Source organism: Trachypithecus francoisi, unplaced genomic scaffold (assembly GCF_009764315.1).
Source record: "Trachypithecus francoisi isolate TF-2019V2 unplaced genomic scaffold, Tfra_2.0 Lachesis_group5, whole genome shotgun sequence".
NCBI classification, from domain to species: domain Eukaryota; kingdom Metazoa; phylum Chordata; class Mammalia; order Primates; family Cercopithecidae; genus Trachypithecus; species Trachypithecus francoisi.
In genome coordinates, this window is record NW_022681470.1 from 13,347,745 (window position 1) to 13,361,653 (window position 13,909).

The 13,909-nt window shown below is 38.2% G+C and overlaps 1 protein-coding gene across 5 annotated transcripts in view; it reads left to right on the forward strand.

Annotated features, from left to right (window-relative positions):
- The window catches only part of ARID4B (AT-rich interaction domain 4B), a 163,739-nt gene that overhangs the window by 125,995 nt on the left and 23,835 nt on the right, over positions 1 to 13,909 (forward strand). For all 5 annotated transcript variants that reach the window (XR_004434429.1, XM_033200311.1, XM_033200313.1 and 2 more), the window contains 2 exons: positions 7,643 to 7,727; positions 10,361 to 10,559. Coding sequence is in view for 4 of the 5 variants with exons in the window: in XM_033200311.1 (XP_033056202.1) it covers positions 7,643 to 7,727; positions 10,361 to 10,559 (284 nt within the window). In the remaining variant the exon portion in view is untranslated. The remainder of the gene's footprint in view (positions 1 to 7,642; positions 7,728 to 10,360; positions 10,560 to 13,909) is intronic.

Consider the following 13,909-nt stretch of genomic DNA (forward strand, 5'->3'; position numbering starts at 1 on the left):
GCTGAGGCAGGAGAATGGCGTGAACCCGGGAGGCGGAGCTTGCAGTGTGCCGAGATCATGCCACTGCACTCCAGCCTGGGTTACAGAGTGAGACTCTGTCTCAATTAAAAACAACAACAACAACAACAAAAAACTAAATAAGTTAATTATATGACATACATTAACTTTTTTGATTATAGAGAGGCAAGATATAAAATACATATTGTGCAACAATTATTAAATGAATCTATTCATTATAGAAAACAATATAGTTGATTTTAACATTTACTTCATGATTGGTTTTTAGATTTTTATCTTATAATCTATACATATTTCAAAGAGAGGTTTTAAGTATTAATTTGATTTTACTTAAGTTATTTTTAAAATACTTTTATTCTGCATGCTATATATTTTTAAATCTCTAAGACTGTGCTTTTTAGGTGTATATTAACTATATGCTGATAATATTTCTTTTAAAATTGGGTTTAAGAAGAACCAAAAGCTGAACTGATGTAGGCATATTAACCATTTTGGTAGTATATCTGATCGATTAACGTTCTTTTCTGTTTTTATTATTACGGAATGATTTCTTACATAATTTGCCAGTGCATCCATACAAAAGCCATAAAGTTTTCTTTTTAGAAATCCTATTTTTCTGTGGTGAGAGCAAGTATGCTGTGGTCTCTGAATGGTATCTTTTAGTTTTGTATGAATATTTTTAAACATTTGAAAAATCAAATATTTGTATGGTGGGCTTCTTTCAGAAAGTTTCAGGTTTGTATACACAATTTGTCATTACTGTTTAGTGTTGTCTTCTTTTGTTGAATTGTAAGCTCCTTGCAGACGAGCTGTTTGTTGATTCATTGCTGAGTACCCAGTGCCTAGTGCAGACTCTGTTATTACATAATAGGTACCTAAGAGGTGTTTGTCAGATGAATACGTCCACATGTGTACTTACAATCTTGGAGTCTCATATAATTTTTCATTCTACGGCCAGGCATGGTGGCTCATGCCTGTAATCCCAGCACTTTAAGAGGCTGAGGCGGGGCGGATCACCTAAGGTCAGGAGTTCAAGACCCGCCTGGCCAACATGGCAAAACCCAGTGTCTACTAAAAATACAAAAATTAGCCAGATGTGGTGGCACACACCTGTAATCCCAGCTGCTCAGGAGGCTGAGGCAGGAGAATCACTTGAACCTGAGAGGCGGAGGTTGCAATGAGCCGAGATCGCATCATTGCACTCCAGCCAGGGTGACAGAGCAAGACTCCATCTCAAAAAAAAATTAAAAAAATAAAAATAAAAATTTCATTCTACTTCATTTTATGTAGGTCAGGGAACATATTAGATCTTCAGAAGTTAAATGAGTTTATCATGCATATGTTCTTTTATGTTTGTTTTGTTAGTTGAATGTTAAATGATCTCAATAGAAATATTCTCAGACAAGTCATATATATACCTTGGAAATATTTTCGTTAGTACTTTAGATAAATATTCAATGAGATACTTGTTTAGATTCCATCTGTAGAATTAATTATATTGACTATTGATAACTGAATTGAAAAAGTATAGGCTAATCACTGTCTTAATTTTCTAACTCAATTTTTAAAAATATTTGTTTCAATACTTTTTGTTTGTTTCAGTATTTCTTTTTAAATGGAAGCTTTTAGTAATGCTCTTTCCCTTGTGCCCTGCAAAATTAACTTATTTCCTGTTGTGAAAAGGCCAATTATGATCTTGTAATTGTAATTCTTAAAGGTTAAGACCAGTTAAAGCCAGGATAGATAAACTATCCTGGACTGTATATATATGTGTATATTATGTATATATATAAAATACAACCCGGTCTACCTCAATTTTCTCATTTTCAGAAAACTGCATTGCTTGAATCTAAAATTGCAAGACAATGTTTTTTATTTTATTTTGCGTATTTTTTTGGAACAGTGTCTCGCTCTGTTGCCCAGGCCGTAGTGCAGTAGTGCAATCTTGGCTCACTGCAACCTCGGCCTTCTGGATTCAAGTGATTTCCTGCCTCAGCCTCCCGAGGAGCTGGGATTACAGGCATGCGCCACCATGCCCAGCTGATTTTTGTATTTTTAGTAGAGGTGGGGTGTTGCCATGTTGGCCAGGCTGGTCTGGAAGCATTTTCAAACCAAAAGATTTGTATTTAACTTACTTACTAAGATTATTGTATTCTGCCAGACACGGTGGCTCACACCTACAATCCCAGCACTTTGGGGGGCCAAGGTGGGCGAATCACTAGAGCCCAGGAGTTTGAGACCAGCCTGAGAAACATAGTGACACTGTCTTTCTACAAAATACAAAAAAATTATCCAGGTGTGGGGGTGCATGCCTGGAGTCCCAACTATTCAGGAGTCTGAAGTGGGACAATTGATACTGGTAGGTCAAGGCTGCAGTGAGCCAGGATGGCACTACTGCACTCCAGCCTGGGCAATGGAGACTCTATATGAAGAAGAAGAAGAGAAAAAGATTCTCATATTCCTTAAGAATGTACTTTCAGGGATGAATAGATATCTTACTTGACATGGTACCCCAAGGAGAAATTAAGAAATATTTTATGGCCTTCTATATCTTAGCTGCAGTTTCACTCTTTGCCACTTCCTTTACAGTTATTTTATTTTATTTTGTTTTATTTGAGATAGAGCCTTGCTGTGTCGCCCAGGCTGGAGTACAGTGGTGTGATCTTGGCTCACTGCCACCTCTGCCTCCCAGGTTCAAGTGATTCTCCTGCCTCAGCCTCCCAGGTAGCTGGGACTACAGGTGCCTGCCACCACATCCGGCTAATTTTTTTTGTATTTTTCTTAGAGACGGGGTTTCACTATGTTGGCCAGTCTGGTCTTGAACTCCTGATCTTGTGATCTGCCCTCCTCGGCCTCCCAAAGTGCTAGGATAACAGGCATAAGCCACTGGGTCTGGCCTATTTTAATTTTTTATGAAATTCAGGATATGTGAACTTGAGCTAAAATTTCCTATTTTCTATCTGCATTGACTATTATCTATTATGTCTAAGGTAAATGTGGTGTTGTCTCTTTTTGATATATACTACATATACTGTATTTTTAAAAGTAAATTTATAAAGAAGAAAGGATTAACTGTAACTTTTTGTTGTAGTTCTGAAGTAAGCTTTCATCTTTCAAGCCTGTGCTTCCTTGGTAAGGAATGAGAAATCTTACACACTAATATTACTTTCTTAAATTAATTGGCACCAGTAATTGTGCCAGTTTAGTTCTTTCTTAAATAATTGTAATGTCTGTAGGAAATGTGGGGTTTTCATGTAGAGTTTTTCCTCACATGAATTTTTTTTGATTTTTTGAGATGAGTCCTTGCTCTGTCACCCAGGCTAGAGTGCCATAGCGCACGCGGTATCAGCTCACTGCAACCTCTGCTTCTCGGGTTCGAGCTATTCTCCTGCCTTAGCGCCCCAAGTAGCTGGGACTACAGGCGCCCGCTACCACGGCTGGCTGATTTTTGTATTTTTAGTAGAGATATGGTTTCACCATGTTGGCCAGACTGGTCTCGAACTCCTGGCCTCATGATCTGCCTGCCTCGGCCTCCCAAAGTGCTGGGATTACAGGCGTGAGCCACTGCACACAGCCTAATTTTTATCTTTTTGTTACAGACGGAGTTTCACCACGTTGGCCAGGCTGGTCTCGAACTCCTGGCCTCAGGTGATCTGCCTGTCTGGGCCTCCCATGGTTCTGGAATTACAGGTGCGAGCCACCATGCCTGGCCTCCCCACATGAATTTGTGTGTATGTGTGTGTGTGTGTGTTTTTTCCCTATTCTTTGAAAACATCCTGTAGAGAAAATGGAAGGAACACTTGGGTAGTATCTAATGGGTAATTACATATACAGAAGGAACATTTCTTATTTTTAAAAACAATGATCCGTTATAGTTATTTAATCTTTTGACCATCTTTGTATTTCTTGTAAGATCTATCAGACAACTAAAATGCTATTTAAAATCTCATTAGGTTTTGAAATTCTTGTCTGCCAATATGTTTATGTCAGTAGTCTCAGCTTGTATTTGGTAAGGACATTTGTAATTTGAAAAAGCTTTCTCAACCAAAATTCTCACATGTTATTTTCACCTTTTCTTCCTCTTTATGTCACTGGTTTCTCACTCTTCATGAAGCTTAGTCTGAATAGGGCCTGGAACTCCCCCTACCGTTATTTTCGCGTTAGAATCTTTTAACGGGCAGTCCATTTCCTTCTCTTCTCTAATTCTCCACAGGAGTGCTTTTTGGCAAGCACTCTAATTCACTTTCATTGTTGGAATTTCTTAACTTGTGAAATAAAGTCCCTGATAAATTTTTAAGATATACTCTAGTTCCAAAAGGTATTAGTTTTGATGACAGTAACAATACTGTGTAACTGTATTTTATACAAAGAACATAACTGGCCAGGTTAAAAAAAATGCAAAAGCTTAGTGTCTAAACAAGGGAATACCTGAATAAACAAATAAAAGCACTGAGAAAGTAGAATAGAAGTCAAATAACAGAAGAGTCATAATATGTAATTTTATGTAATTTTACATATCTGTAAGTTAGATCTATAAATATATTATACATTATGTTTGCTGTTAGATTACATTATTACTCTATAGTAAGTTTTCAAGGAATTTCTTAAAACTATACAGAATATTCCGTGAGAATTTTTTTGTTTTGTTTCTTGAGATGGAGTCTTGCTTTCTCACCCAGGCTGGAGTGCAATGGCACGATCTCAGCTTACTGCAACCCCCACCTCCCGAGTTCAAGCAATTATCCAGCCTCAGCCTCCTGAGTAGCTAGGATTACAGGAGTGCGCCATCATACCTGGCTAATTTTTGTGTTTTTGTAGAGATGGGGTTTCACCATGTTGGCCAGGCTGGTCTCGAACTCCTGACCTCAGGTGATCTGCCCACCTCAGCCTTCCAAAGTGTTGGGATTACAGGCGTGAGCCACTGTGCCCAGCCCCATGAGAATTTTAAAACAAAATTTTTCCAGAATAGTAAGGGCATACTCTTTATTAGAACTATGTATGTAGTTTGTTTCATCTAATTTAATAATTTATTTTTTTGTGTGTGTCCTGCCTGCTCCAACACACGTTTGACACCTAAAGTCACTACTCAACATTTTTCTGACATCCAGTCCTCTTGTACCATCCTTTTTTTATAATTGAGTGGAAGAGAACATGATTACTATGTAGGATTTATGGAGCTTAGGCAGTGGGCCCCAGCCTGTACCATTCCAAGCATCCATCATTTTATTATTTATGTATATGTTCTTGCCACCTTGTTCTTAAGAGAATTTAAACAACATACATTATCTCTGAGTAATAAAGGAATCTTCCTTTATCATGGTGTAATGCCTTACCCATGAGGCAGTAACTGTTTTTCCTTGTTTGATGTGTTGGGTGATGCAGGTAAAATATACAAATGTACAATATCATGTATGTATTCTTAAATTGAAAACTATTTTACCCTACTTCAAAATATAATTGATAACAAAATCCAGGTTGAATTGAGTCAGTTTTTTATTGATAGTAAAAAATGTCTGGTATAAAACTAGCTACAGAACAGATAGCCTTTGGTTAAGAAAGGTAAAACATGATTATAACTTTGTTTAGCCCACATTAATGTTATGTGCAGCCATCATGAACTGACTTCGGTTTCTCTCATAAAAAATTAGAAAGCTTGTTTTGTTTTCTTTTAAAAACAAAGTTGCTATCTTGACTTCTTTCCATAGTTACTCGAATAGAGCGACTTCTAGGAGTTCATATTGAAATGTGCAGAGGGTGGAGGTGTTTTCGTTTCCCACCATGCCCCCAATTTTGGAAGGACGTAAATTGCTTTCCTAAGCGTTATACAATTCTTGGTATTAATAGGAAAGGTAGAAGTACTGCTGCAGATATATAGATGGATGCTGCAGTGCCAGGTGTAAGTACCAAAAGGAGTGTGTTTAGTAGAAGAACACTTGCTTTAAAGCTTTTCAACGTACTTGTCATATATTTGTACTTACACCTGTACTTACCATATATTTCTATCAAAAAAACCCATATATGGTACGTAGCATTATTTTTTATTTTATTTTTAAATTGTAGTCTTATTTTATACAGAAGTAAACTAAGCCTTGGACTGAGAGTGAGTTGATCAGGACCACATAACTAGTAAGCAGGAATTACGTTAAGTCTGTCCTAAAGCTCATTCCATTCCCTCTTATTCTTATTACGGCCCTCAGCATCTTCCAGCATATAAACAGAACCCCTTGCATGGGGGTGAATCCTCAGCTTTTCTGGCTTTTACTGGCTACAAGCCAGTGGTTGGTACCAGCGGAATAACCGCCCAGGAGTTTGCTACAGATACTTTCCAGGCCTATGCTAGAGTAAGAATATAATTTATTAGTCAGTTTACTTCTTGATTTGGGGACTTTGTTACTTCCTTTTAATACCTCTAACAATGAGGACATTTTAATTTAAAAGCTCATTTTCAGGTGTCCATGTTCTAGAGTTAAAAATATCAGTGAGTTTTCTGTTTTCTGTGAGTAATGTGTGTAACTTTGAACACAAGAAGAGAATGTGAATTCATTTTTAATGTTTACTTCTTCTAGCTGTCATACTTCTTGAATGAATGAAGGATGAAGAAACTGTCGTTCTTTTTTTTTTTTTTTTTTGCTTTAAACAAATAGTTTTATTGCAGTTAATAGTAACTTGCACCCTATGAAATTGCGAAAACTATCAGCATTGAATCAAGAGGCCATCACAGCTATTGACTCAGCTGTCTGTACATGTAGGAAGCATTTCAGAATACTGAAAAACTTTACAGAGTAATGTTTTTCTAGTATTTTATGAGCAAGCATTTTTTTTTTCCTAGTTGATTTTGCATTATCTATACGTTACAATGCGGTGCTTTTCTTTTTTTTTTTTTTTTTTTGAGATGGATATCTCGCTTTGTCGCTCAGGCTGGAGTGCAGCGGCACGATCTCTGCTCATTGCAAGTTCCACCTCCCAGGTTCACGCAATTCTCCTGCCTCAGCCTCCCGAGTAGCTGGGACTACAGGTGCCCACCACCATACCCGGCTAATTTTTTGTATTTTTAGTAGAGACGGGATTTTACCGTGTTAGCCAGGATGGTCTCAATCTCCTGACTTCATGATCTGCCCGCCTCGGACTCGCAAAAGTGCTGGAATTACAGGCATGAACTACTGCTCCCGGCCATAATACGGTGCTTTTCTATTACACAATGCCATTTAAAACTGAAGCTATTACCTTAGCTTTCTGATTTGTCTAGGGAAAAATTGCCTACCTGCTGCTTAAGAACAAAACAAAGTAAAACAAAATGTAGAAAATACTGTGATTTATCTTAATACTTACTGTAGAGATTCAGTTTCTCTTTGTTGTAGCTGAGTAAGCAGTGCTAGTTGAGGAATCATGAGATCATGCTCTCTAGTCTTGGCTCGGCCAGTAGCTAACTTTATGTCCATGGGCAAGTTATTACATCTTCTTTTTGTGCCTTGGTAGCTTGCTCTTCAAACCAGGAAGCTGAGATGATTTCCAAGGTTCTTTCCCTTCTAAAATGTCATGATTCTATGAGTTTCTCTTTAATATGGCATAGGTTATTTCTGTGGTGTATATTGTACATATTTATATTAATTTCCTTTTATTTTAGATACGATGAATGGATTAAAGCAGATAAAATAGTAAGACCTGCTGATAAAAATGTGCCAAAGATAAAACATCGGAAGAAAATAAAGGTAAGTGCTTGGTTTTACTACACACTATTAGCTCTTTAAAAGAAGTTTTCCTACAAATGATTCAATTAAATACATGTTAGTGTTACACTTTATTGAAATAGCACATTTTTCAAATGCTAGATTTGTATATAATTAATTTTGTCAGGTTAGGGAAAGCATTTTAGAAACAGTACTGAATGATCTTTGAGACTTTTTCAGTTGCAACATTATATAAAGCCACTCAACCAGATTTTATTTATCCATTTTTGCCATTTCCTTCCCCTCTGGTTCCCAACCAGGAGCCATAAGGCAGTGTGGCTTGAAGACATAGGTTATTATTATAGCTGTAAACCATTCCAAGGAAGAAAAGGCTATCTGGCAACTCATTTTTCTCATCTTTATCTGATTATAGTTAGTGGCTTAGAATATTTTCACAAGATTTTGTTTGTTTGTTTGAGACAGAGTCTCGCTCTGTCGCCCCGGCTGGAGTACAGTGGTGCAACCTCGGCTCACTGCAACCTCCACCTCCCAGTTCAAGTGATTCTCATGCCTCAGCCTCCCGAGTAGCTGGGATTATAGACACACACCACCACACCTGGCTAATTTTTGTATTTTTAGTAGAGATGGGGTTTCACCATATTGGCCAGGTGGGTCTCGAACTACTGACCTTAGGTGATCCACTTGCCTCAGCCTCCCAAAATGCCAGGATTACAGGCGTGAGCTGCCGCTCCCAGCCCCACAGGATCCTGTTAACCACACAAATGCCATGGGGATTTACTTAGGAGCTCATATGGAAAATTAATGTCACTTTTATGTATGATAGAATTATTCATTCTAAGACTAAATTTTCCTAAAAGTTAGATTAGACTAGGTTTTAGAATTTTTAAAATCTTCTTAATGGCTGTTACATACTTTGAATAGTACATGTTGTTGAGGTGCTTAATAGTTATTTTGAAATTCAGTCGTCATATTCAAAATGAGATGCTTTTAATATTTACTTTTCTGCTAAATGTTTCTTTAGTGGCCCCAAATAATGAAAGCTTCCCCCCTAAAGTGGTCATTCTTTTTTCACTATAAAATTGGGTCTCTGTTTTACAATTTTCAGTGTAGCAACCCAGTAGTTACAACTCAAGACTTCTCCAACCCCTTTTTCATTTCCCTTCTTTACACAAAGGTGTGAAAATTATGCTGCATTTAGTATTGTTTTTAGGTACTGAAAGAGTTCTATTGGGGGTAGGGGGACTAAAAATGCCAACGTCTTTACACAAAGCAAGTTTTAGAGTAGCATTTGTAAGGTGGAGGATAAGGGTGGGGAAGATAGGGTGGAGGATAGTGGTGGGAAAACTAATAGATTACTTAAAGAGTTCTTTCTAGGTATTTGCCTCTCTTCAGTTCTTGGCCCCTCCTCCTGCATATTAAAACTCCTGGTCATGAGGGAAGAGGCATGTGAATTTTGAAAAGGCTTCCTAGGTAATATTTTGATAATGTACATCCCCCCATCACTGTATTTCATCTTACTCTAAGAGCCACTATTGTTGAGGCTGCCCTCTGATACACATTGAAAGCCGTATTTCGGGCAGACTATTTCTGTCTTCAGTATGCATGGTAGATTATGACTTTTGGGATAAATTATGAAGTGTTGAAAAGGCCGGCAATAGCAGGAAATTGGAACAACACTAATCATTTATTGGCTGTGGTAGTAGTCTACTTACATATATGCCTTTTCAGTGTGTTCTGAGAATGAATCTCAGATCCCTAAGGCAGTGGATCTCACTCTTGAACACATTTCAGAATCACTTGGAGGACGACTTAAAACTCAGATTGCTTGGCCTCATTCTAGGCATTTGTGATTCAGTAGATCTGAGGTTGTTTCAAGGAGTTTGCATTTCTAACAAGTTCGCAAGAGATGCTAATATAACTGGGCCAGAGACCACACTTGGAGAACCACTACCCTTAGGCATCTATTATATGTAAGGAATTAACTTATCTTCTCTGCATCTGGAATGATACTAGATATGTAGTCTCCTTAGGAGAATTACTCTCACTCAAAATTTATAGTGTTTACTGCTAACTCAAGCTTCAGAGAGCTTATTTTTCCTATAAATCAAAACAATTTTTAAGAGTAGTTTCCAGGAAATGTATCTGTCTCTGCTCATCTATTTGTAAACAAATAATTTGAGAAAATATCTCATCTTTTCTCAAAACATTAATATGTCACTGAAGTAGGAAGGTTGCCCCTGACTTTTCTTTACAAAAGTACTTGGAATTTTGTCATTCCCAACCCACATATAATGAGATTTTGAAATGACCAGGTTGCAATTGTTTCTTTTTTTAGTTAGTATTTAATTTAAACATATTGTGATTTTAATTCTGAAGAGTAAGTTGTAGGTTTGCTAGTCCTAGTCACCTATCTGATTGCTAATTTGAGTCCTATTATTAAAGTATAAATACAAAACCTTTTGATCATCCTGTGTAGTATTTTCTTAAGTAGCTTTAAAAATCTTTGGCTGTTTTGAGGGGCTTCTTATATTCTTTCTTTTTATGTTAAATATTTAACAACATATTCTATAACAGTGAGTTAAAAGTGAATATTAACATTGTTTCTAATAAGTGCCTTATGATAAATTATGACATACTTTTTTTTCTTAACCTAGAATAAATTAGACAAAGAAAAAGACAAAGATGAAAAATACTCTCCAAAAAACTGTAAACTTCGGCGCTTGTCCAAGCCACCATTTCAGACAAATCCATCTCCTGAAATGGTATCCAAACTGGATCTCACTGATGCCAAAAACTCTGATACTGCTCATATTAAATCCATAGAAATTACTTCGATCCTTAATGGACTTCAAGGTAAACATAACAATCGTTCTGTTGCATGCAGGTATTTGATTGTAGTTTATATGAGTCAAATTCTATAAAGGTAAATCAGTGACATGACCAACTACTATTTTTTCTACCAGAATTTTGTTTGCTCTCTTATTACATGTTGAATCTCTCTCTCTTTTTTTTTTTTTTTTGGGACAGAGTCTCACTCTGTCACCCAGGCTGGAGTGCAGTGGTGCAATTTCGGCTCACTGCAAGCTCCATCTCCCGGGTTCACGCCATTCTCCTGCCTCAGCCTCCCGAGTAGCTGGTACTACAGATGCCCGCCACCACGCCCGGCTAATTTTTTGTATTTTTAGTAGAGACGGGATTTCACCTTGTTAGCCAGGATGATCTTGATCTCCTGACCTCATGATCCGCCTGCCTCGGCCTCCCAAAGTGCTGGGATTACAGGCGTGAGCCACCATGCCCGGCATGCAGGTTGAATATCTCTTAACTGAAATTCTTGGGACCAGAAATGTTTTGGATTTCAGATTTTTTTTTGGATTTTGGAATATTTGCATTCCACAAGCCAAATCCAAAAATTCGAAATCTGAAATGCTCCAATGAGTATTACCTTTGAGAATCACGTCAGCACTCAAGAAGTGTGAGATTTTGGAGTCTTCAGATTTTGGATTTGTGATGTTCAACCTGTACTTGACATAAAATCAGCCATTGATTGAGGCCTCGAATTTTTTGTTACTAGTAGATCCAAGCGCACCATAAAATTTTGGTTAACATTTAGTATTCAACTTTTAGCATTGTTACTTTAGTTTTTTAATCTTTTCTGTACCATTCTTTCTGTTGCAATGTAAAGCATAGTTTGTGTTATACAACATCAGACCCTAAAAGTATACTGACAAGTTGTTGTAAAGAAAACCAAACTTTGTTTGTCCTGATTGTGACTGTTATGATCTGTTTCTTTGAGACAGGGTCTCACTCTGTAGCCTAGGTTGGAGTACAGTGGTACAATCTCAGCTAACTTCAGCCTCAGCCTCCCAGACTCTAAAGATCCTCACACCTCAGCCTCCCAAGGAGCTAGGGCTGCAGGTGCATGCCACCATGCCCGGCTAATATTTATATTGTTTCTAGAGACGGGCTTTCGCCCTGTTGACCAGGCTCGTCTTGAGCTCCTAGGCTCAAGCAGTTGGCCTCTCTTAGCCCCCCAGAGTGCTAGCATTACAGGTAGCAGTGACTGCATCTGGACATGACTTTTTTTTTTTTTTTTTGAGACAGAGTCTCGCTCTGTCACCCAGGCTGGAGTGCAGTGGTGTGATCTCAGCTCACTGCAAGCTCCGCCTCCCAGGTTCACGCCATTCTCCTGCCTCAGCCTCCCGAGTAGCTGGGACTACAGGCGCCCACCACCTCGCCCGGCTAATATTTGTATTTTTAGTAGAGACAGGGTTTCACCGTGTTAGCCAGGCTGGTCTCGATCTCCTGACCTGGTGATCCGCCCGCCTTGGCCTCCCAAAGTGCTGAGATTACAGGCTTGAGCCACTGCGCCCGGCTCATGACCTCTTTTATGATGAGATTTTTGCTTAGTATATAAGGCAGAATGAAGTATAGATAATGAAAGCAATGAGGATTAAAGGGGAACTTTATTAAATCTAACTGGCAGGGAAGGGGACATATCTGATCTATGAGATAAAAGAATGGATCTCCATAAAAATATCTTAACATTTCTTATAACTTAAAAGATATTTCATTTTTACATACTTTGAATGTAATAGAAGCTAGTTTTTGTTTCTTATTGTAGATATGTGTTTATATTAACTCATTATTTTATAAACCAAGTGCTGTACTGTATTTTTATTTGTTTACTCACCACTGTACTAATGAGGGCAATATTTTAAAATTGAGTTATAAAACATTTTCCAATGTATCCTACATGTGAATAGTACATGGAAAATACATGTATAGTTTAAAGAACAGTAATAATATGGGTACTAATATGTCTCCACAGTAGCTGTCAAATACTATTTACTTAAACATGTAGTATGTCTCCTCCCAGAAGTAATTATAGTCTGGACTTTTGTGTAATCCTTACTTACTTTTCTTCAGAATGGAATTATCTATATTTATATTCCTAAGTAATTTTTATTTTACTTCTTTTTTTAGGGTGGTTTTTTGGTTTTGTTTTGTTTTTTCTTTTCTTTTTGAGGCAGAGTCTCACTCTGTTGCCCAGGCTGGAGTGCAGTGGTGCTATCACGACTCACTGCAGCCTTGACCTCCTGGGCCCAAGTGACCTTTCATCCTCAGCCTCCTAAGTAGCTGGAACTACAGGTGTGTGCCACCATGCCAGGCTAATTTTTGTAGTTTTTGGAGAGATGGGGTTTTACCATGTTGCCCAGGCTTGTCTCAAACTCCTGGACTCAAGCAATCCAATCCACCTGCCTCAGCCTTCCGAAGTGTTAGGATCACAAGCGTGAGCCACTGCACCCAGCCTGTTTTTTAGTTTTTTAAAAACTGAGTAACAAGCATAAGCCTAGTTTCATAAGAAAGCGCAGTTGAAGACTTTTTGAGAATGTTACCTGAATAGAGATTCTAAGCCATACTCTGATTTCAGATTTAGCTTCTTTCTCTGAGAGTCTACAAAAGCCCCTCTAGAAAATTCAGTCGGACAGGTCATAAGCCAGTTCTGGTAAACATAGGGGTCCACTACAGTTAGAATATCTGACACATTTGGTGGGGCGTGGTGGCTCACGCCTGTAATCCCAGCACTTTTGGGGGCCAAGGTAGGCAGATTACCTGAGGTCAGGAGTTTGAGACCAGCCTGGCCAACATGGTGAAACCCCGTCTCTCCAAAAAAAAAAAAAAAATAATAATAATAATTAGCCAGGTGTGGTGGTGGGCGCCTGTAATCCCAGCTTCTTGGGAGGCTAAGGCAGGAAAATCGCTTGAACCTGGGAGGCAGAGGTTGCAGTGAGTCAAGATCACACCATTGCACTCCAGCCTGGGCAGCAAGAGCAAAACTCCATCTTAAAAAAACAAAAAAAGAATATCTGACACATTCACCGTGGATGTTATGTGGGAGTGTGCTCAGTCGTAGTAGCAGGCTACTCTGTATGTTCTCATTCTAGGCTTATGGTGATTTACCCCTATTTTTCACAAGTAGGTCAGAATGTTTCTGCTGGATAAAGTGATGTCGTTAGCTGATCTAGGTAGTGGCACATAAGACATGGAAGGGAGAGCTGGAATTTCATTGAAACAAGATACATATAAATTTTATAAACAAGATAAATATAGATTTTAAAACCCAGTCGGGTTCACTCAGGCATTTAAAGACTACACAGTGGCAGCAGGTAGCTTAATGACAATAGCCTGCAGTATGACTTTCT